Source organism: Lithobates pipiens, unplaced genomic scaffold, assembly GCF_037356315.1.
Source record: "Lithobates pipiens isolate NorthernLeopardFrog02 unplaced genomic scaffold, aLitPip1_a1.2 Scaffold_10, whole genome shotgun sequence".
Taxonomy (NCBI): domain Eukaryota; kingdom Metazoa; phylum Chordata; class Amphibia; order Anura; family Ranidae; genus Lithobates; species Lithobates pipiens.
Window position 1 is genome coordinate 165,712,531 of NW_027507686.1, and position 24,687 is coordinate 165,737,217.

The 24,687-nt window shown below is 43.2% G+C and overlaps 1 protein-coding gene across 2 annotated transcripts; it reads left to right on the forward strand.

The window, feature by feature from the left end:
• Positions 1-268: 268 nt before the first annotated feature.
• Positions 269-23,202, forward strand: LOC143942215 (26S proteasome non-ATPase regulatory subunit 13-like). 2 transcript variants are annotated; one of them, XM_077463469.1, is made up of 5 exons: positions 271-487; positions 3,353-3,431; positions 17,355-17,389; positions 19,783-19,838; positions 22,857-23,202. In XM_077463469.1, the coding sequence occupies exons 1-5, from the start codon at positions 381-383 to the stop codon at positions 22,940-22,942; spliced, it is 363 nt and encodes a 120-aa protein (XP_077319595.1). In that variant the 5' UTR covers positions 271-380; the 3' UTR covers positions 22,943-23,202. The 2 variants fall into 2 exon arrangements, with proteins under 2 accessions (XP_077319601.1, XP_077319595.1); XM_077463475.1 differs by lacking the exon at positions 19,783-19,838 and having other exon boundaries at positions 269-487; positions 22,857-22,896.
• Positions 23,203-24,687: the final 1,485 nt, after the last annotated feature.

The following is a 24,687-nucleotide window of genomic DNA, read 5'->3' on the forward strand; positions in this document are numbered from 1 at the left end:
TCGTCTACAGTAGCTCTACGATCGGATTCTCTTGTCTGAAATCGGCACATGCGCAGTAGTAGCAGAGGATACCACTTTTCATGGGATACCGATATTACCGGCCTGACACCCCCCCAGTGTGTAGTACCGGGGCGGCCCGCCCCCTGCTCAGTACGCCTATGCATCCTTCATACTACTGAACAGCACAGGTCTGGTACTGACACAGTGTAACTTTCTGAGCAGAGAGCAGGCGGAGCCAGTCATGTGATGCACAGCTGTGCTTTACGGCGCCGCACGTCACCGGAAGGGAGTGTGCAGGTTGCTGAGGACGTTTCCGGTGGTGGCAGGCTGGTGTTTCTTTCACATTTTCTGGGTAGCAGGTTTGGACACTGTCGGCAAACATGAGGGATGTGACCACATTTCTACAGCAGCAGCAGCAGGAAAGCCAGAGCTCGTCACCCGAGGTGGCCGGAGTGTGGCATCGACTGGAGCAACTCTACAACAAGAGGTGAGACAGGATACTGCCATACATAGACTGCATAATACATAGACACTACCATATACGTACTGCACATAAAATACACATTGATATACACTGCCACACAATACATACACTAAACATTCATATACTGCCCAAATATTTATATATATACACACACACTGCTTATACTGCACATTCATATAAACTACCACACATTGCACATACTGACACACACACACACACACACGCGCGCGCGCGCGCTATATGTCCAAAAGTATTGTGACACCTGCCTTTACCCTCACATGAACTTTATTGCCATCTTAGTCTTGTAGGGTTCAATATTGAGTTGGCCAACCCTTTGCAGCTATAACAACTTCAACTCTTCTTGGAAGGCTGTCCACAAGGTTTAGGAGTGTGCCTATTGGAGTGTTTTTTTTTTTTTATCATTCTTGCAGAAACGCATGTGTGAGGTCAGACACTGATGTGGACAAGAAGGCTTGTCTCGCAGTCTGCGCTCTAATTCATCCCAAAGGTGTTCTATTGGGTTGAGGTCAGGACTCTGTCCAGGCCAGTCAAGTTCCTCCACCCCAAATTCGCTCATCCATGTCTTTATTGACCTTGCTTTGTCATTGGTGTGCAGTCATGTTGGAAGGGACCATCCACAAAGTTAAGAGCAGGAAATTGTCCAAAATGTCTTGGTAGGCTGACTCCTTAAAGAGGAAGTAAACCCTGATGAGTTTACTTCCTCTTTCATTCCCTGCAAAGGCAAAGCATAATGGACTACTATGCATCGCATAGTAGTCCATTATCTGTCACTTACCTGACACAGGAGCCAGCGAAGTCACCGCTGTCCCCTGTAGTCCGGCGCATCCATCATCTCGGTGGGGTCTCGCAGCTCCGCCGCTGTCATTCGGCAAAGCCGCGATGATGTCACTCCTGCGCATGATACCAACACACGCGGCAGCTCCATTGTTGGAAATGCCGCGCTCAGTGCGCCTGCGCGCCGCTGTCTACGGCGCATGCGCCGTAGATAGCGGTGCCTGTCTTCGGGCAAATATCTCCTAAACCGTATAGGTTTAGGAGATATTTCTTGGACCTACAGGTAAGCCTTAATCTAGGCTTACCTGTAGGTCAAAGTGGTTTGTAAGGGTTTACAACCACTTTTAGGGTTCCCTTTACTGGAACTAAGGGGCCAAGCCCAACCCCCTGAAAAACAACCCACACCATAATCCCCCTTCCACCAAATAATTTGGACCACTGCACAAAGCAAGGTCCATAAAGTCATGGATGAGCGAGTTTGGGGTGGAGAACACCTTTGGAACATGAAGACTGCAAGCCAGGCCTCGTCCACATCGGTGCCTGACCCCACAAATGCGCTTCTGGAAGAATGGTCAAACATTCCCATAGACACACCCCTAAACGCTGTGCACAGCCTTCCCAGAAGAGTTGAGACTGTTATCGCTGCAAAGGATGGGCCAACTCAATATTCAACCCTACGGACTAAAACTGGGATGCCATTAAAGTTCACGTGTGTGTAAAGACAGGCACCCCAATACTTTTGGCAATATAGTATGTATAATATTATATATATAATCTATCTCTCTCTATATCCACATATCGATTGATATGCACCGTCTCTATACTATTGCCATATAAACCCCATTTTCAGTAGGAGGAATGGTGTCAGTTGGGGAAGTGCTATACCTTGTCATGATACTGGAATGGTGCCCCCCACACCGCTGTCAGTGGGAGGAATGGTGCCCCCCACACCGCTGTCAGTGGGAGGATTAGTGACACCAGTGTAGGGGGCTGTAGATTGGAGACCACAGCTCTAAAGCATTTGTTTTAATTTTTCTTGCTTTTTTGCCTTTATTTTTAACCTGGTAGTCCTCTGTTAATTTCGCTATTGTATCTATGGAGGCAAACATAGTTATTGCAAACTCTGGACTTCAAACATGTCTACCTTTTTGTTTATCAAGATTGCACCATTGTTGGGGTCATTGGGAGGAATGGTGTTCCGAGGGCTGGATAAAATTGGGCAGTGGTTTGGAGTAGAGGAATGAGCGCTTCTTGCCTTCTGGTCCCCTGAAGCAGCTCCCATGCATTGATCACAGCTTCCCAGTTATACTTGCAAAAGACGAGACCTTTTGCACTGCTGGTGCTGCCACGACACTGCTTCAGTTTCTTTTCCTGTCTAGAGCTGCCACAACGAGTCGATGTAATCGATTACAAAAATACGTTGACGTGCGCGCAGGGCGTTAATGCGTCACACTGCTCCGTATCTCCCGCTCTCCTCCGTGCTGCCGCCCCCCCCCCCCCCTCGTTATCTCAGGATGGAGAGTGGAGGTAGAAGCCGGTAAACCCAAGTCCTTCGTTTTCAGAATGGACAGAGTCAGTGACCACTGACTCTGTCCATTCACATAACTGAAACATTGTAACCGCCTGTGATTACGATGTCTCAAGTTTATGAATGGAGAGAAGCCGCTGCCTTCTCTTCATTCATTATCAGTGCAGCAGAGGCTGCAGAGAAAGGGACTGGGGAATCCCTGTCCCCAGTCCCTTTCCCTGTCTCAAATGGGAGAGGTCTGTTAAGACCCTTGATATCTCACCATAGCCCCCCCAACAGGACTGATAAAAAAATTGCAAAAAATAATAAAAAACACACTGACACTGTCCCCATACACCCCCTTAAAAAAGAAAACATTGTAAAAAAATAAATTATAAACATTCATGAACTTCTGAACAGAAAATATTTTATTCTTTTATCTTAGCTTTATATTTTCTTTTTATCTTGCAGCTCTCTTCCTGTCCTTTGGGAATTAAATTGACAGAATATTGCATGTAGTTCCAGTTCTGATTTGTGACAGCAGCAAACATATATTTTATTTTCAGGTTATGGCATCAACTGACTCTGCAACTGCTAGACTTTGTGCAAGATCCTGAGTGCGTTAAAGGAGATGGACTTATCAAGGTAAGGATGTTATCTTGTACAAGATCGGTTAATCTTGGAGTAAAGCAAGCAATACACATAGATTTTCTGATTTTCCCCTTTCGCCCAAAACAGCATGGATGGAGAAATCTTCACTACTGGATATTGTATGCAAGCAGCCGCAGCAGCGGACTTTGTCTGAGTACCTGAACGTTGACTATAACAGGTTGCAGTCAATGTTCAGCTGAGAATTTTTCACCCTACTCCTTCCGTTTTTACATTGGCTTTTGTGGTGCCAACATGGCAACCTGCAGCTCAAATTTATCTGATTCAGCAAGAACCGGCTGGAATTTGTGCCTTGTGTCTATCCTTAACATCGGTATTTTGCAAATTTCATCCCTGTAATGAGAAACCAAAATTGGCAATAGCTCTGTACTGTGACAAATGAGTGACACTCAACCTTGGATGTAGAAACACAGAGCATTTATTTCATTGGAGATGAAGGTAAAAATGAAGGCATACAGCAGTTATGGAACGGCCAACCAGTGGACATAGAGAACCACAGCATGAGATGTGAGTACCTGGAGGCTGAAGGCCACATGGATAACAGGGCAGCTCCTGTGTGTGGAGGAGGCCAAATGTGCTTGGGGACAAGGTGAAAAAGATGACCGCAATCAGAAGGTCGCAGACTGAGTTTGTAATGTAGCCCAGACCGTTGGGGGGGGGCAGAAATATCTCAGCCTGTGTGAGTGACAGGTGGCGGTAGGTGGGGACACAATTTTGGGTCAGAACGAAGGATGGACCAATGTCTTTTGGTAATGTTAGTGATGGACTTTAAAATTGTCATTAAAATCTTTGATAAATCTAGCGTTGGGTCCAGAGGGAACAACTGTGGTCTTAGTGTTTGGATGCCCTGTTTGACAAGATTGGGAAGACTCCTGGAGAAGTGTGTCAGACTAGCCAATGCATGTTCTTTGAGCATTTGTGATCAATGGGGTTTTAAATGGTTACATTTGTGGAGGATGAAGTGTTACCGGCCTCAAAATGTGAATTAAGAGAGCCGATGATTGTAGACGCGATGAGATAAGGTGATCAGCTTGGCGTGGACTGCAAAGAATCACACAAACAGCATGAGATATGACCACTGACTTTATGGCTGGAAGTAGTTTAATTTTTACATAACAATACATCTTTTACATTTTTATAGTCACATGTTTATAAACATTAACAATATATATAATACCGATTTTAACGAAAGTATTTTAAAACGTAGTTATAACAATGAACATTACTAAATTTAATAACATACAGTGGTGTGAAAAAGTGTTTGCCCCCTTCCTCATTTCCTGTTCCTTTGCATGTTTGTCACACGTAAGTGTTTCGGAACATCAAACCAATTTAAACAATAGTCAAGGACAACACAAGTAAACACAAAATGCAATTTGTAAATGAAGGTGTTTATTATTAAAGGTGAAAAAAATTCCAAACCATCATGGCCCTGTGTGAAAAAGTGATTGCCCCCCTTGTTAAAACATACTATAACTGTGGTTGTCCACACCTGAGTTCAATTTCTCTAGCCACACCCAGGCCTGATTATTGCCACACCTGTTCACAATCAAGGCATCACTTAAATAGGAGCTGCTTGACACAGTAAGGTCCACCAGAAGATCCTTAAAAGCTACACATCATGCCGAGACCCAAAGAAATTCAAGAACAATTGAGAAAGAAAGTAATTGAGATCTATCAGTCTGGAAAGGGTTATAAAGCCATTTCCAAAGCTTTGGGAATCCAGCGAACCACAGTGAGAGCCATTATCCACAAATGGCGAAGACATGGAACAGTGGTGAACCTTCCCAGGAGTGGCCGGCCGCCCAAAATTACCCCAAGAGCGCAGCGACGACTCATCCAAGAGGTCACAAAAGACCCCACAACAACGTCCAAGGAACTGCAGGCCTCACTTGCCTCAGTTAAGGTCAGCGTTCATGCCTCCACCATCAGGAAAAGACTGGGCAAAAATGGCCTGCATGGCAGAGTTCCAAGGAGAAAACCACTGCTGAGCAAAAAGAACATCAAAGCTCGTCTCAATTTCTCCACAACACATCTTGATGATCCCCAAGACTTTTGGGACAACATTCTGTGGACCGATGAGACAAAAGTGGAACTCTTTGGAAGGTGTGTGTCCAAGTATATCTGGCGTAGAAGGAACACTGCATTTCATAAAAAGAACATTATACCAACAGTAAAATATGGTGGTGGTAGTGTGATGGTCTGGGGCTGTTTTGCTGCTTCAGGACCTGGAAGACTTGCCGTGATAAAAGGAACTATGAATTCTGCTGTCTACCAAGAGATCCTGAAGGAGAATGTCCGACCATCTGTTCGTGTACTCAAGCTGAAACGAACTTGGGTTCTGCAGCAGGACAATGATCCTAAACACACCAGCAAGTCCACCACCGAATGGCTGAAGAAAAACAAAATGAAGACTTTGGAGTGGCCTAGCCAAAGTCCTGACCTGAATCCTATTGAGATGTTGTGGTATGACCTTAAAAAGGCTGTTCATGCTCGAAAACCCTCTAATGTAACTGAATTAGGACAATTCTGCAAAGATGAGTGGGCCAAAATTCCTCCAGGACGCTGTAAAAGCCTCATTGCACGTTATCGCAAACGCTTGGTTGCAGTTGTTGCTGCTAAGGGTGGCCCAACCAGTTATTAGGTTTAGGGGGCAATCACTTTTTCACACAGGGCCATGATGGTTTGGATTTTTTTTCACCTTTAATAATAAACACCTTCATTTACAAATTGCATTTTGTGTTTACTTGTGTTGTCCTTGACTATTGTTTAAATTGGTTTGATGTTCCGAAACACTTAAGTGTGACAAACATGCAAAGGAACAGGAAATGAGGAAGGGGGCAAACACTTTTTCACACCACTGTATATATCCCTGTTATTCAGTGTTATAGATAATTATCTTTATCTCTCTGGTACATTTTAAGTGTGCAATAATCATACTAGCAATGCATTGCTTTAATACAAATATTTTCATGGTAGTACTCTTTTTTAACCACTAGATGGTGCTCATTGCATGTCTGTATGATGCAATACATAAGCTTTACATACAATAGGTTTTTTTCTATATTAAATAACAGAAAACATGTGCTTCTATAAATCTATGCCATTTTCAATAAATCAGGTTTAAATATACCTATTTAGAAAGGTTTAGTGTTTATCATAGACATTTGTTCTGACTAATGCAGTATTTTCATGTTCTTATGCACTTTTCACTTGTTTCTGACACATGCTGTTCTAAACTTCTAATTACAGCAAAACAATAGCATAAAATCTGCTGAGACTTTTTCTGCATCTGCTCAAGATGTTTAGGAATCTTTCTATCAAAGGTTAATACAGATTGGGAACAATTTAGAGTACATACCTGCAAAGAATCACACAAACAGCATGAGATATGACCACTGACTTTATGACTGGAAGTAGTTTAATTTCCAGTCACATGGTGTGTGGCCTTATATAGACTCTGTTTGTGTACCTTCTCTGCCATCTACTGGTTATTAATAGAATAGAAGGGACATGTTTAGAAATATAAAAAAAAAAATGAATATGTACTTTGCTTTGGGGTGTCTGTTTTGTGACCATATAAACCCCAGTCCGTCACACTCTCCCCTCCTTCAGTTAATGGCTCCCGACATTAAACTCAATTGGTATCTGAACACTATTTAGTGATTTAAGTAACCCAAATAGGTACTTGTTGCCACCAAGGAGCTACGTTAACTACCTGGCATGTCATGGGAGTAGCTAGCATTGTAGGAGTTTGTATGGTGTGAACCTGACTTGGTCTGTATCTTGGCTGACCTAGTGTGTCATATGTAAAGATCTCTTTAGGCTTAGCTTGTCTGGTAGATCTTCTGACAGGAGTTGAGTCTTCTCCATCAACATCATTTTCCATTTGCATATCTTGGTTCACAGGTAAGTCTTGACTTAATGAGGGTAATTCTGCAGTGTCTAGTCCCACCATGTCTGTAGCCCAGATTTGGTCGCCAACTACTGTTCCATCATTTTGTTCTTGTTCAACATTGGGTGTGGTAGTTGTAGGATAGAACTCTTCAGCAGAAACTCTTAATGGGATTTTCTCTACGTTTTGAGAGTTTGGTTGAGACACAACACGATCATGACTTTCTGTAGTCTCTGGTATATAAGGATAATACCATCTTTCTTCATCTGAACATTCCTCCTCCTGGTCCACATCCATTCTGGTATCCTTTCTGTTACTTGATTATCTTTGTTTCATCGGTACTCTTGGAATGTGTCCTTCAATTGGTAGGTCATTTACTGGTAGTAAAAGATTTCTGTGCAGTACTCTAATAGTCTTTTTACCACTTTCAGGCTGAATTTTGTACACAGGCCCATCTTTGATTCTTTCTACCACTTTGTGTACTGATTCTTCCCAGTATGAACGAAGTTTACCAGGTCCTCCTCTTTCAGAGAGATTTCGTACTAAGACCCGATCACCCGGTTGAAGAGGTGCTCCTTTTATCTGTTTGTCATAGTACTTCTTCCCTTTAGCAGATGATTTTTTGCTATTCTCGGATGCGATTTTGTAAGCTTCTTGCATTCTAGATGCCCATTTCTGAGTAAATATTGGTTGACTTTCTGATTCCTTTTCCAAATTTAGGTTGAGCATTAGGTCAATTGGCAAACGAGGAGATCTTCCATACAATAGAAAGAATGGCGAGTATCCTGTGGCTTCATGCCTGGTGCAATTGTATGCATGAACCATATGTGGAAGATGTTCTTTCCAATCTGACTTTTTCTCTTCCTCTAAGGTGCGAAGCATCTGTAACAAAGTACGGTTCAGTCTCTCCACTGGGTTACCCTGTGGATGGTATGGAGTAGTTCTTGAATGAGAAATCCCTGCCAATCTTTGCAATGTCTGAAATAAGTTGTTTTCAAATTCTCTTCCTTGGTCATGGTGGAGTTTCTCTGGATAGCCAAAACGTGGTATGAAATCTTGAAAGATCTTTTCTGCCGCCGTTTTTCCAGATTTGTTCTTAGTTGGATACGTTTGTGCAAAGCATGTGAAATGGTCAACTATTACAAGTATATACTCATATCCTCCTTTGCTTTTCTCCAAGTGAAGATAATCAATGGATACTAACTCCAAAGGTGAACTGGTAGTAATCGAACCCATAGGTGCTCTTTCGGTAATATTTGGACGCTTTTGTTTGATGCAGCTGCACTTCTTCAGCACATATTCATCAATGTCTCTTTGCATAAATGGCCAGTAAAATCGTTCACGTGCTAGGTGGGTTACTTTGTCAGTACCAATGTGACCCATGTCATCATGAAGATTTCTTAAGACCAATGGTTTTAACTTTTCTGGTAGAACTAGCTGTTTTCGGGTTCCAGAATGTCGGTAGAGGATTCCTTCATCGACTCTGAGTTTATTCCATTCATGTATCAAACGTCTTGTTTTGCTGGTCATACTCTCCTTTTCTTTGTGGTTTGGAATCCAGTCGTTCTCCTTAAGCCAGACCACCTCTCTAATGTTGGTATCGTCTTGTTGTAATGCTCTGATATTCTCCTGAGTCATTGGGCAGATTGTCTGTCCTTTCAGCAATTCTTCGGCCTAAGTTTGATACCATGCTCACGCATTCGACTAAGCACTTGCCTAATATCATTGACATGCTCCTGAAAAGTTTTGGAGTAGCAAAGTACGTCATCCAAGTATGGAGAACAACATTTGTCTCTGATGCCCTCTAATACATTCTCCATGCATCTCTGAAAAGCTGCTGGGGCATTCGTTAATCCAAATGGAATACGGTTCCACTCCAGGAGTCCCCAGGGGGTGCTGAAAGCCGTCAGATGTCTGAAATCTTCATGCACAAAGCCTTGATGATACGCACTACCCTGGTCCAGGATTGAGAACCACGTAAATCCTCCTAAGCTATCCAGCAGATCTTGTATTCTGGGTAGTGGATGTCTATCTGGGATAGTCTTTCGGTTTAACTCCCTAAAGTCAACACATAGTCGTAGGCTACTGTCCTTCTTTCGAACACAAACAACTGGTGATGAGTATGCGGAAGAAGATTTTGTTACCCAACCTCGGTCAAGAAGTTTTTGGATATATTCTTTCACTTCTTTGTATAGGGGTTTCGGTATCGAATTGTAGCGTTTCTGGACAGGAGTTTCATCTTTCAGATTTATCCTCAGTTTCAGGTTAGGGATGCATCCTATGTCTCCCTCATCTCGAGCAAAGACATCTGATTCATCATATAACATTTGTCTCGCTATCTCCTGTTCTTCTTCTGAGAGATCTTCCAAATTGACAGGTGGGTGCCACTTAACAGATTTGTTAGTGGGTAGCTGATTTCCAGTGTCCACTTGATTCAACTGGTTTACATGAAACACCCTTTTCTTCTGGTCAATTCCCTTTCCATCGTCTTTGTTTGGAGACAATGGTAGAATCTCAGCTGCTGGAGAAATGGTACCCAATACTGTTCTGGGTGGAAAGTAGATGTCATGTTGAGCACGGTTCAGTATAGGTATCTTCACCAGTTTAGAAAACCCATTTGGCACATCTACCACTGAAGGAAATAGTTCAAGTCCTTCCTCAATTGGATATTCGGGAAGTGGTTCAAATGACATGATTCCTCCTTTCGGCCACGCTCTAATTCTGCATTTGACTTCACAGAGCTCGCCTCCTTTAATCTGGAGTCCCTTCTTCCCCACTTTGACCATACGACTATCGAATATTTCTCCTGGGTCAGTTGCTTGACTGACAGCATTGACAATGTTATTCGCTACACTCTGTCTTACTTTCATAGCTTCACTCAGCAAGATAGTCAGGTTTTGGGTGCTGTTTGGTCGGTCACGGTTTTCTCTGATCAATTCTTCGATAACATTAAACCCAAGAATTGGATTGTCATTACAGCAGTCACTCACCAGCATTGGCACATAAATGGCTGAGTTTCCATGTCCACTACTTTTGAATTCCAGGCAGACTTCAATCCATCCGATGAATGGAATGAGAGAACCATTTGCAGCTGTAATGGATAAGTTGTCATCACAAAGTAAATCTTGTATGTGCCTAATGGAGACACTGGGTAGAAACTTTTCTAACCATGCCTTCCCGACAATGCTGACCTGAGCTCCTGTATCCATCAACATGTCAACCGGTACACCATTCATCTGACATGACAGTAGGCATTTTCCTCCAATTAATTGTGCTACGTGTTGTTTGGAGAATCCATTCTCTTTTGAGAGTGTTCTAGTTGACCGGTGGGTGAATACCCTGTTTACCTTAGCATGGTACAGATCATTTGAGGTGGTCACTGGTTGTCCCTTTCCCAGTGACCGTCTGTCGTTTCCCGACTGCCTTCTTTTCTTCAAGCAATCAACCGCTCTGTGTCCTGTCCAACCACAGTAGAAACAATGGTAGCAGTTCTGACTCTCTCGTTTAATGCAATCATCACACCTGGGTTTGCAGTGAGTTGTATCCGGAACTTGAACATTGGTTAGTGACTTAGTCATTTGGTTTCCAACAATAGGAGTTAGCTTCATCATCTTTTCCAGGTTCTTTGTGAGAGCAGAGACCTGTGTTGTTAGTTCCATTAATGCCGTGTGATTTACTCTAACATCTCCCTCAACTCTCTTTTGCAAGGTGTCTTTTTCGCTATTCCCTGGTGTCTGGGATGAATGAACAGTAAGAGGTTTATGTTTAGGTGCACTGTTTAAGCGTCTCTGCCTTTCTGTTTCCTCATCAACTGATCTGGTGACTTGCTCTATGATAAAGTCATCCGTTACTGTCAAATCAGACACGTAAGGCTTGATATCTCGTCTAACATTAGAATTTTTCTCATTTAGTCCCTGATACAGTGTATGAAGGAATATGCCTTGCACCAGTTTTTTGTCATAGTTAAACTCTTGCCTATCATGTTGTGATGTAGACAGAACTTTTTGTTTTAACCCCACTAGCCTGTAAACAAATTGTTGCACTGTTTCTCTTTCCTGCTGGGCAGCATTGCTAAGGTCCTGAAATAACTTATTACCACTTCGTTCTCTCATATGTGACTTCAAAAACCTTTTCAATTCAGCAACAGTAAGATCATCTTTGTCAGTCAACATATCTTTAAAATTACCAGGTTTGATTATTCTCAACACTGTGCGTATAATTTCAGATTCAGGGAATTTTTCTGTTAGACCCTGGTCAATTTGTCTGCACACGCTACTGTAACTCATGTCCGAACCATGATCTGAAATTACACCACCATGCATTTTAAATTCTCTACGTGGCAATAAAGCAACAACATCAGTTAATCTCACCACCTCCGATACCTGTTCAGTCCTTGCAGTCCCACTACTTATTTTTTTTGCAGCGGTTGCAATGTCCACAGTTGGTGTACTTTCCTTGTTAAGTTTTAGTTCATTGATCTTGTCTTGGATGATGAGTAGGTAAGACATACCTTGATCTTCCAACTTTTCCAGCTGATCACTTCTCAAGTAGTCTTCAATAAATTCAACAAGTTCCATTTCGTTGGTACCAGTCACTGATGGAACGTCCACGTCTCTTTCATCTTCCAGCATAATAGCGAGGCTATGCAGCTGTTCTTCATTAAGCAGATGAATTTGTTTCTGGATATCCCACATCAGCGCACGATGAGGAGACGCCATCTCTGTTGCAATCTGAAGACTTGCACTCACGAGGCAGACGACACTCACGACTCTCCTTGTAGCTCTGTAGCAGGCTCACGCTTGTCTCGCACTTCCCTCTCACTGGTAACACAACGAATCCCGGACGAGCCCCCAAAATGTTACCGGCCTCAAAATGTGAATTAAGAGAGCCGATGATTGTAGACGCGATGAGATAAGGTGATCAGCTTGGCGTGGACTGCAAAGAATCACACAAACAGCATGAGATATGACCACTGACTTTATGGCTGGAAGTAGTTTAATTTTTACATAACAATACATCTTTTACATTTTTATAGTCACATGTTTATAAACATTAACAATATATATAATACCGATTTTAACGAAAGTATTTTAAAACGTAGTTATAACAATGAACATTACTAAATTTAATAACATATATATCCCTGTTATTCAGTGTTATAGATAATTATCTTTATCTCTCTGGTACATTTTAAGTGTGCAATAATCATACTAGCAATGCATTGCTTTAATACAAATATTTTCATGGTAGTACTCTTTTTTAACCACTAGATGGTGCTCATTGCATGTCTGTATGATGCAATACATAAGCTTTACATACAATAGGTTTTTTTCTATATTAAATAACAGAAAACATGTGCTTCTATAAATCTATGCCATTTTCAATAAATCAGGTTTAAATATACCTATTTATAAAGGTTTAGTGTTTATCATAGACATTTGTTCTGACTAATGCAGTATTTTCATGTTCTTATGCACTTTTCACTTGTTTCTGACACATGCTGTTCTAAACTTCTAATTACAGCAAAACAATAGCATAAAATCTGCTGAGACTTTTTCTGCATCTGCTCAAGATGTTTAACCACTTCAGGACCGCCGTATTGCCAATGTACGTCAGCACAATGGCACAGGCAGGCAGAATCACGTACATCTACGTGATTGCCTTCCAGCGGGTGGGGGGTCCGATCGGACCCCCTCCCGCTGGTTACGGCGGTCCGATTCGGTCCAGGAGCGCTCCGTGATGAGGGGATGGCCGTTGGTTTTCGGCCACCCCCTCTGGATCGCTCCTGGCCAATGAGAAGCTTCCTCCCCTGTGTATTGTTTACACAGGAAGGAGGAAGTGATGTCATTCTCCTCGGGGCGGTCTTTTTGACCGGACTACGAGGAGAAGAGTAAAAGTAAGTGTGCACCAACACTACACTGACATGTAGGTACACACAGGCACACAAACCCCCCCCCGATCCCCCCCCCGATCGCCCCCCGCCCCCCCTCCCCCCCCAGTCACAGTGTCACTGATTGCATTGATCATTTCTTTACTGATCAATGCATTCAGTGTCAGTTGTGACAGTAAAAACTGTCAGGACAGTTAGTGTTAGGTCCAGGGTAGCCCCCTATCACCCCCCAATAAAGATTTAACCCCCTGATTGCCCCTAGAGTTAACCCTTTCACCCCCTTTTGCCAGTGTCACTAAGCGATCATTTTTCTGATCGCTGCATGTGTCGCTAGGTAGCTAGTTATTTTTTTAGGTTCACCGCCAGGTTTTTATATCGCTAGGTACCCCGATATACTACCCAATAATGGGTTTAACCCCCTGATTGCCGCTAGTTAACCCTTTCACCCCCTTTTGCCAGTGTCACTAAGCGATCGTTTTTCTGATCGCTGCATTAGTGTCGCTACAGTCGCTAGGTAGCTAGTTATTTTTTTAGGTTCACCGCCAGGTTTTTATAGCGCTAGGTACCCCGATATACTACCCAATAATGGTTTTAACCCCCTGATTTCCGCTAGTTAACCCTTTCACCCCCTTTTGCCAGTGTCACTAAGCGATAATTTTTCTGAACGCTGCATCAGTGTCGCTAGTGTCGCTAGGTAGCTAGTTATTTTTTTAGGTTCACCGCCAGGTTTTTATAGCGCTAGGTACCCCGATATACTACCCAATAATGGTTTTAACCCCCTGATTGCTGCTAGTTAACCCTTTCACCCCCTTTCACCAGCGATCACAGTATAAGTGTCACTGGTGACGCTGGTTAGCCAGTTAGTTATTTAGGTTCCCCGTCAGGTTTTTATATAGCGCCAGGGACCCCCATATACTACCTAATAAAAATTTGAACCCCCTGATTGCTCCTAGTTAACCCTTTCACCACTGATCACCGTATAAGTGTTACGGGTGACTCTGGTTAGTTTGTTTTTTATAGCATCAGGGCACCCACCATTTATTACCCAATAAAGGTTTAACCCCCTGATCACCCGGCGGGTGATATCAATTAGGTTTTAGGGTCAGGGTCTGCGTCGCCCCAGGCAGCGCTAGGTTAGTGCCAGTACCGCTAACACCCACACGCAAAGCATACACCTCCCGTAGTGGTATAGAATCTGAACAGATCAATATCTGATCTGATCAGATCTATACTAGCGTCCCCAGCAGTTTAGGGTTCCAAAAAAACGCATTGTTAGCGGGATCAGCCCAAATACCTGCTGGCACCTGCGTTTTGCCCCTCTGCCCAGCCCACCCAAGTGCAGTATCGATCGATCACTGTCACTTACAAAACACTAAACACATAACTGCAGCGATCGCAGAGTCAGGCCTGATCCCTGCCATCGCTAACAGGTTTTTTGGTAGCATTTTATATTCAAATCCGGAAGGCAGTGCTTGGTTTTCGGGGTCCCGTACGTGGCTAGGCTCCCAAAAAGTCCCCCACATGTGGTATCCCCGTACTCGGGAGAAGCAGCAGAATTTATTTTGGGGTGTAATTTGACTTCTGCCCATAGCATGTGTGAGCAATATATCATTTAGTGACAACTTTGTGCAAAAAAAAAAAAGTTTGTAATATTCCCGCAACTTTTGGCAAAATATAAAATATTCCATGGACTCAACATGCCTCTCAGTAAATAGCTTGGGGTGTCTACTTTCCAAAATGGGGTCATTTGGGGGGGTTTTGTGCTATTTTGGCATTTTATGGACTTCGAAACTGTGATAGGTAGTGAGGAGTTAAATCAAAAATTTGCACCCTTAGAAATCCTGAAGGTGGTGATTGGTTTTCGGGGTGCCGTGCGCGACTAGACTCCCAAAAAGTCCCACACATGTGGTATCCCCGTACTCAGGAGAAGCAGCAGAATGTATTTTGGGGTGTCATTTCACATATGCCCATAGCATGTGTGAGCAATATATCATTTAGTGACAACTTGGTGCAAAAAAAAAAAAGTTTGTAATATTCCCGCAACTTGTGGCAAAATATAAAATATTCCATGGACTCAACATGCCTCTCAGTAAATAGCTTGGGGTGTCTACTTTCCAAAATGGGGTCATTTTGGGGGGTTTTGTGCTATTTTGGCATTTTATGGCCTTCGAAACTGTGATAGGTAGTGAGGAGTTAAATCAAAAATTTGCACCCTTAGAAATCTTGAAGGTGGTGATTGGTTTTCGGGGTGCCGTGCGCGACTAGACTCCCAAAAAGTCCCACACATGTGGTATCCCCATACTCGGGAGAAGTAGCGGAATATATTTTGGGGTGCAATTCCACATATAACCATGGCATGTGTGAGCAATATATCATTTACTGACAACTTTTTGTAAAAAAAAATGTATTTATTTTTTTTTGTCATTATTCAATCCCTTAGGACAAAAAAAATAAATATTCAATGGGCTCAACATACCCATCAGCAATTTCCTTGGGGTGTCTACTTTCCAAAATGGGGTCATTTGGGGGGGATTTGTACTGCCCTGTCATTTTAGCACCTCAAGAAATGAGATCGGCAGTCATAAATTAAAAGCTGTGTAAATTCCAGAAAATGTACTCTAGTTTGTAGACACTATAACTTTTGCGCAAACCAAAAAATATACGCTTATTGACATTTTTTTTACTAAAGACATGTGGCTGAATAAATTTTGCCCTCAATGTATGACTAAAATTTAGTTTATTCGATTTTTCTTATAACAAAAAGAAGAAAATATCTTTTTTTTTCGAAATTTTCGCTCTTTTTCCATTTATATCGCAAAAAAAAAAAATCGCAGAGGCAATCAAATACCATCAAAAGAAAGCTCTATTTGTGGGAAGAAAAGGACGCAAATTTCGTTTGGGTGCAATATTGCATGACCGCGCAATTACCAGTTAAAGCAGCGCAGTGCGAAATTGCAAAAAGACCTCTGGTCCTTAAGGTATTTATTGGTCCGGAGCTGAAGTGGTTAAGAATCTTTCTATCACAGGTTAATACAGATTGGGAACAATTTAGAGTACATACCTGCAAAGAATCACACAAACAGCATGAGATATGACCACTGACTTTATGACTGGAAGTAGTTTAATTTCCAGTCACATGGTGTGTGACCTTATATAGACTCTGTTTGTGTACCTTCTCTGCCATCTACTGGTTATTAATAGAATAGAAGGGACATGTTTAGAAATATAAAAAAAAAATGAATATGTACTTTGCTTTGGGGTGTCTGTTTTGTGACCATATAAACCCCAGTCCGTCACAGAAGCACCATGGATGACCTAGGTGCCCGGTCCCTTTATTACCGGAAGAAGGGGCTATGCCCCGAAGCATGTAGTCACTGTTGTCGGTATTCCGTTCCCTCTTGCCTATCGGGCTTCAGCACCCCTGGGCCGGCTCCCATGCCTGACTGTCTATGGTTGTTTGGATCTTTCGGCTGTCTCCAGTCAGCCTGTGATGTCATTTCCGGACGACGAATGCAGATCCCAGCAGACTGTCACTTCCTGGTGCCCCCCGGCCACCGTTCATCCATCCTGGTATCTCTGGCCTGTCACTCACAGGCGGAGATATTGCTGCTTCCCCCGAAGGTCTGGGTTACGTTACCACCTCAGCCTGGGACCTTCTGATTGTGGTCATCTTTTTCACCTTGCCCCCAGCGTGGTTTTCTGCCGCCACATACTGGAACTCCCCTGTCATCCACATTGAGTCAGCCTCCAGGTACTCACATTTAATTTTGTGGTTCTCTATGTCCACTGGTTGGCTGTTCCACAACTGCTGTATGCCTCAATTTTTACCTTCATCCCCAGTGGAATAAATTCTTTTTGTTTCTATACCCAAGGTTGAGTGTCACTCATTTGCTATGGTACAGCGCTATTCTAAATTTTGGGTTCTCATGTGTCTCATCGTTTTTTTTTAGTTTGGGACAGCTGCGGCCCCAGTTTGGCAGCCCTTATCCACTTGGGCAGTTGCCCATGCCCTGGATCATTGTTTGTTTACATCCCTGTAATGCCTGTTCAGATCTAAAATTGTTTTCATAACCAGCTGCAATGTATATAATTATATTCTATTGTCTTTCCACAGCTTTATGAAAAATGTATCAGTGATTTTGAGCACAGGTAAGAGCACATCCTTTTACTAGGCAACGTCCTACAATCTTGCTGCTGCTTATCTCACCTGCACAGTAGTCTCTTTGATGTAAAAGCATCTGCTGGAAAAGCTAGCTAAGCTCAGGCTAAGTTACATAGGAGAATTTCAGTTTTATAGAAACTTGAGCCATTTTAAGAATGCTTCTTTTGCTATAAATATCAGTTCTATTAAGTGAAAGCGTTCGTGTTTTAGTTTGGCCATTATTACAGTTTAAAACACTCATTACGCACCTACCTACTTGGAGAATAGAGCAGTTAGTACACAACTTACAGCCAATGTATGACGTACCATGTACATTTCTTTTCTCAGTGGCCATTTTGAGGTACACCTGTCTGGTATAATGTTGGACCCCCTTTAACCTTCAAATGGCTTACATTTTTGTAGCATAAAATCAAGAAGGTGCTACAAATTATCTTTATGGATTTTAGTCAATGCTCAAGTGATAATGTAACACATGTTCTACCTTGTCACACAATATTCATGCTGTGTAAGCCAAAATGTGTATACTTACCTATTTTCAGCCCCCTCCAGTCCAGTCATGTTTCATAGTTTCATAGTTAGTAAGGTTGAATAAAGACACCAGTCCATCCAGTTCAACCTGAGTGTCTACAATTGTCCCTGTACAGTGCACACTCACATCAGTCCCTACCCTCAAAGAGCCCACAATCCAAGGTCCCCATTCATATACTAGGGCCAATTTTGGACAGAAGTCAATTAGCCTACCTGTATGTCTTTGGATTGTGGGAGGAAACCGGAGTACCTGGAGGAAACCCATGCAGGCACAGGGAGAACATGCAAACTCCAGGCAGGTAGCGTCGTGGTTGGGATTTGAACCAGCGACCCTTCTTACTGCTAAGTGAGAGTGCTAACCACTACACCACTGTGCCGCCCTGAGTTAGTCGGTAGGGGCTACAGGGGAGGGGGGCGAGAGCACTCAACTGCTGGGAACTCTAGGAGTGGTGACGTCATTCGTAGACTTCAATGTCCCAACTGTTGCCAGCGCTCCCTCCTTTTCCTGCTGCCCCCACTGAATGACACAGATCACATGACTGGAGTAGGCTGAAAACCGGTAAATATACTCTTTAACACGGGTTAGTCGGCATAGGTAGCAGGATGGGGAGGGGGCATTTTTAGGGCTAGTTAGTGTTGGGCATACCATATATGTACCATATAACATAGATATACGGCGGCAAGATCACATACCTAATTGGTGATGTGGCACTTCCAGGTAGGGGCGTGCGTCCATGCTGCCAGTGAACTGGACACTGTTGTGGCTTTCCACAGCAGATGCGGATCAGTGGGTGCTGGCCAATAGATTACCACCAGCACCCGCCGATCGTCCGGAGCACACAAGTAATGGATTTACTTTCCCTGCAAAGCAGGGAATGAAATCGATTACTTCCCCTAGTAAAAGCACCACACACTGCTCACATAAACACTGGCTAGGCACACATTTAACCCTTTGATCACCCTAGATGTTTAATCCTTTCCCAGCCAGTGTCATTAGTAAAGTGACTGCATATTTTTAGCACTGATCACTGTATTAGTGTCGCTGGTTCCCAAAAAGGGTCAGAATTGTCACAGCAATATCACAGCTATAAGTTGCTGATCACCGCCATTACTAGTAAAAAAAAAATATATAAAAAAAATCCCATAGTTTCTAAACACGAACTTTTGCATAAATCAATCAATGTACACTTGTGTTTTTTTTTTTTTTTTATATTATGTTTTATAGCGGAAAGTAAGTTATTTTTCAAAATTGTTGGTAATTTTTTTTTTAATTATTATTATTATTAATAGCGCAAAAAAATTGGAGAGTTGATCAAATACTACAAAAAGAAAGCTGTATATGTGGGGGAAAAAAAGGACATAAATTTAATTTGGGTACAGTGTCGTACAGCTGCGCAATTGTCAGTTAAAGTAATGCAGTGCTGTACCCCAAAAAATGACCTGGTCATGAAGGGGGGGGGGGGGTAAATCTTCCAGAGGTCAAGTGGTTAAAGAGATATTAAAGGCTGTGTTATTTTTTGACTTTAGTAAAGGGACAAAAAATTATTTACCTGCTCTATGCAACGATATTGCACAGAGTGACCCCTACCTCCATTTCTCTGGTTTATAAAGGTTTCTAATGCATCACGTTTCATTGACTGACGACCAATCCTATACTTCAATCTGTACATCAATACACTTCGCACAATATTAAGCCTGTTGATGTTTATTTAAGTCAGTTATGTTTAAAAGTATAATTTTCAATCATTCACATTAAGCTCTAAATCCTTATACGTTTTCCAAGACCCACCACCTCCCTATTTTCATGTAATCATTTGTTCTCATTCATGTGGGTTTTTTTTTTTTTTTTCAGAATTAACCCATTGTCTCTGGTTGAAATAATTCTTCATGTAGTGAGACAAATGACAGGTGAGAAGTTTTACACTAATATTGTAAATAACCTGGGTAAGAGTGTTCTTTTAACTACTGGCTGGAAGACCAGGATTTTACACCTTCCCACCCACCCTGGCATCGATTTAAAAGACCACTGGGGGGAAGGAGAGATTAGCTAATTGCCTGATCACTGTGATAGGCTCTCGCAGTGGTCACGTGATTGAGAGTTGGTCCCTGCCGGATGGCGGTAATTAGTGGTGACCAAGAGCTGTGCTCTCAGTACAGACACATTGGCCACCCAGCGACTGATATGTGTGGCATGTGAGTGGTAAAGCCCACCTTATTGCCATTGCACGTATGCCTTAGGCAGTCGTAAAGGGATTAAGAGACAAAAATGAGCTCAGGCGTGTTTGCAAACGGCACGTGCAGAGCCATGCCAGGAAGTTGGCACTGCGGAGCGCTAATCACAAGCAGTGAGACGTTATCCTGATGCACGGCTGCAGAGATTGGGAAATGTTTCACTGCTTGTGTTTGGCTCAGCACAGTGCCGACTTCCTGGTCGGACTCTGCACGTGCTGTTTGCGAACACGCCTGAGATCATCTTTATTAAGCAAGTTGCCGAATGCTATAGCTTTAAAGCAGTCACCCAGTCACTTCCACAACATGCCAAAAAACACGTTCAGTGTCTGTCTACTCATTGTAGTCTCATTTTGTATATTTTAACAAAAATTGGAAATTGTTTGTTTTCACTGAAAAAACATGTGTGCTAATATCAAGTGACATTAAAAATTGGGTCAGGCCTAAAATGTGCATGTTAACGTGTGCAAAAACAAAAAAAATGCCCTTCGTCGTAAAACAATTAAGGACTTGTCAGGTGTATGACCAGTGGCGGAACTACCGCCATAGCAACACATGCGGGCGCTATGGGGCCCGCAGTCAAGTGGGGCCCGGTGAGGACAGGCGCCACGGCTCCGCGGGAGATAGCCGGCGGCTCCGCGGGTGGTCCGCGGGCGGCTCCGCGGGTAGTCCGCGGCTCCGCGGGTGGTCCGCGGGCGGCTCCGCGGGTGGTCCGCGGGCGGCTCCGCAGGTAGTCCGCGGCTCCGCGGGTGGTCCACAGGCGGCTCAGTGAGTGAGAGCGGGCGGTCAGAGGATCCGTGGGAGGCGGATGAGAGTGGCCAGTTCGCTGGTGAGAGAGTGGGCTGGCCAATCAGGGAGCTGACAGGCGGGGAGCATAGAGATGACATCATCTCTGGCTGCCCTGCATCCCTGCAGTGCAGTTCCCCCCTCACTGGGCAGGCAGCCAGGAAGCAGAGAGCTGACATTATCTCTCTGCTGTCTGACTGATAATCTGCTGCCTGACTCAGTGACACAGCAGGAAAGTGGCAGAGCAAGTGACAATCCATAATGTGTGGCAGGCGACGTGGCAAGTGACAATCCGTAACGTGTGGCAGGTGACGTGGCAAGTGAAAATCCATGACGTGGCAAATGACAATCCATAATGTGTGGCAGGCGACGTGGCAAGTGACAACCCGGGACGTGGCAAGTGACAATCCATAACGTGTGGCAGGTGACATGGCAAGTGACAACCTGGATGTGGCAAGTGACAATCCATAACATGTGGCAGGTGACGTGGCAAGTGAAAATCCGTGACGTGACAAGTGTCAATCCGTAATGTGTGGCAGGTGACGTGGCAAGTGACAACCCGGGACGTGCAAGTGACAATCCATAATGTATGGCAAGTGACAATCTAGGATGTGGCAAGTGACAATCTGTAATGACGTGGCAAGTGACAATCCGTAATGTGTGGCAGGTGACGTGGCAAGTGACAACCTGGATGTGGCAAGTGACAATCCGTAACATGTGGCAGGGGACGTAGCAAGTGAAAATCCATGACGTGGCAAGTGACATTCCGTAATGTGTGGCAGGTGATGTGGCAAGTGACAATCCGTAATGTGTGGCAGGTGACGTGGCAAGTGACAACCCGGGACGTGGCAAGTGACAATCTAGGACGTGGCAAGTGACAATCCGTAATGTGTGGCAGGTAACGTGGCAAGTGACAATCCGGGATGTGGCAAGTGGACAATCCACAACATGTGGCAGGTGACATTCTGCAACGTGTGACAAGTGACAATCTGCATCTGGTGGCAGGCGATGTGGCAAGTGGACAATCCGCAACATGTAGCAGGTGATGTGACAAGTGACAATCCTTAATGTGTGGCAAGTGACAATCCAGGACGTGGCAAGTGACAATCCATAATGTGTGGCAAGTGATGTGGCAAGTGACAATCCAGGACGTGGCAAGTAACAATCCATAATGTGTGGCAAGTGACGTGGCAAGTGACAATCCAGGACGTGGCAAGTGACAATCCATAATGTGTGGCAAGTGATGTGGCAAGTGACAATCCAGGACGTGGCAAGTGACAATCCATAATGTTTAGCAAGTGACGTGGCAAGTGACAATCCAGGACGTGGCAAGTGACAATCCATAATGTTTAGCAAGTGACGTGGCAAGTGACAATCCAGGACATGGCAAGTGACAATCCATAATGTGTGGCATAATGTGTGACTTATCTATCTTGGCAAGTGACAATCTGGGATATGGCAAGTGGACAATCTGCAACATGTGGTAGGTGACATTCCGCAACCTGTGACAAGTTACAATCTGCATCTGGTGGCAGGCGATGATGGCAAGTGACACGCTCAGGGATCCCACTGATTTTGCATTATGGTGAGTTGAACTATTTCATTTTATATAACAGAACAGAAATTGGTTAGAAGGCCTGGAGGTCAGCAATGTGTTCCCTTCAGGGGCTGCATACAGTATAGTGCATACTTTGTTGTTCAAAATTAATATAAGCTGTTGCCTGGGTACTGTGCCACATGGGTGTGGTAGTCTGTTGTTCAATGGCATTAGTTCATTTTTTTTTTTTTTTTGATGGGGGGGCCCATACAACATTTTGCTATGGGGCCCTGTGATTTCTAGTTACGCCCCTGTGTATGACATTTTATAGACGATGAATCATAACTGTATAAACTTTTATTTTTTATCCCTAGATCCCACAGTAGCACTTTCTAGAAAAGACTCGAGAGAAGGTAAGCAGCTTTTTGCAGTTTGTTTATATTTACTAAATGATGCCTAAGTGGAAGTGCAGGCTAATCCTGTCTAACTGAAATCTGCTCCCACCCCAGTTCTAAAGTTGGATACACACTATGCAAGTTTTGTTTGATTTGCTTAAGATTTTACCTTCAACTAAATGTAGTGCAAGGGCCTGCCTGATTGCATACAAATTGAAAGTGCTTAGGTTTGACCTCATATTGTATGGTTTTGGTACATTTTAAAGGAAGAAATCTAGAGAACTGTATAGTGTGTATCCAGCTTAAGACCTATACTGACTAGTTTGTAGAGGAATGTCGTCTATACTTGCCTATTCTAAGGGCACTCTGGTCCAGTCACATGATCAGCTCCCGGGAGAGGAGAGCAATGCAATTGGCTGCAATGCCTGGGTGGTGATATCACCCATAGGCTACGTGTGTTGTGTTGTGTTTTTTTTTTTTTTGTTTTTTTGTTTTTGTCCCTCCGCTGGGAGCTGATTACTTGATGGGACCAGAGTGCCATTAGAATAGGTAAATATAGACATCTTTCCTCTACAGGCTAGTTAGTATAGGGCCTAGAATGGGGGTGTGAGCAGGTTTTAAGATTAGATTGGATAGAATAAAAAAAGAAGAGTTCCCCTTGGGGTTTTCAGGCAGCAACAAGAAGCAGAGATAAATCCATAAAAGTTATATTTATTTTATTGATTCAACAGCTTATTTGCCATCATAGATTAAAAATACAGGCTCTGGTATATAATATTATAGCATATCGGTGGATAAACAGTATATGCAACATTTAATACAAAATAGGTTACAGGAACAATTTACAAGTACAGCACTTTTTCAAAAGTTGCAAAATAGCACCCGGGCTGCCCCAATGCATTTCGACCTTCAGGGAGTCAGGGTCTTCTTCAGGGGGTAAAAAGCAACAAAGCCCTGGCAAAAGGAGTAGTTATATTGTATGTTCTGCAGGTAATCAAAGAAAAAAGACTTTCAATATAATAGGTTTTAACTGAAAAATTAATGTAATATCAAAACTTATTTCGATAATATTTACCAGTTCCACCGAACCAATGCTTTTCAACCAGAGACTAATAAAATCTGAAAAACGGAACAATGTCTTCCCTCAAAGGGTCATCCTGGATCCGCTGCCCCACTATTTTGACCCACCTCAGCCACCCACCAAGATGGACACGGGGGGGACAAAAGAAGGGGAGAAAAAAGGCGGAAAACACGACTTCACGGGGGCATCAAACGCTAGCTTACAAGAATTGACAGTGTCGGGAGTTTCCCCAGGGTGATAAGAGGAACAGAGGAGGAGGTTCTTGGCACACCCAAGGTGGCCACACCTAAAAATAATGAAATACAATATAATATGATATGGAGCAAATACATCACAAAAAATTGTCAATTCTTGTAAGCTAGCGTTTGATGCCCCCGTGAAGTCGTGTTCCGCCTTTTTTCTCCCCTTCTTTTGTCCCCCCCGTGTCCATCTTGGTGGGTGGCTGAGGTGGGTCAAAATAGTGGGGCAGAGGATCCAGGATGACCCTTTGAGGGAAGGCATTGTTCAGTTTTTCAGATTTTATTAGTCTCTGGTTGAAAAGCATTGGTTCGGTGGAACTGGTAAATATTATCGAAATAAGTTTTTTATAATACATAAATTTTTCGGTTAAAACCTATTATATTGAAAGTCTTTTTTCTTTGATTACCTGCAGAACATACAATATAACTACCAATAACAATGGAAAAAGTTATCAGAAAGTCATGTGTATGCTATTCCGACACACAAAAA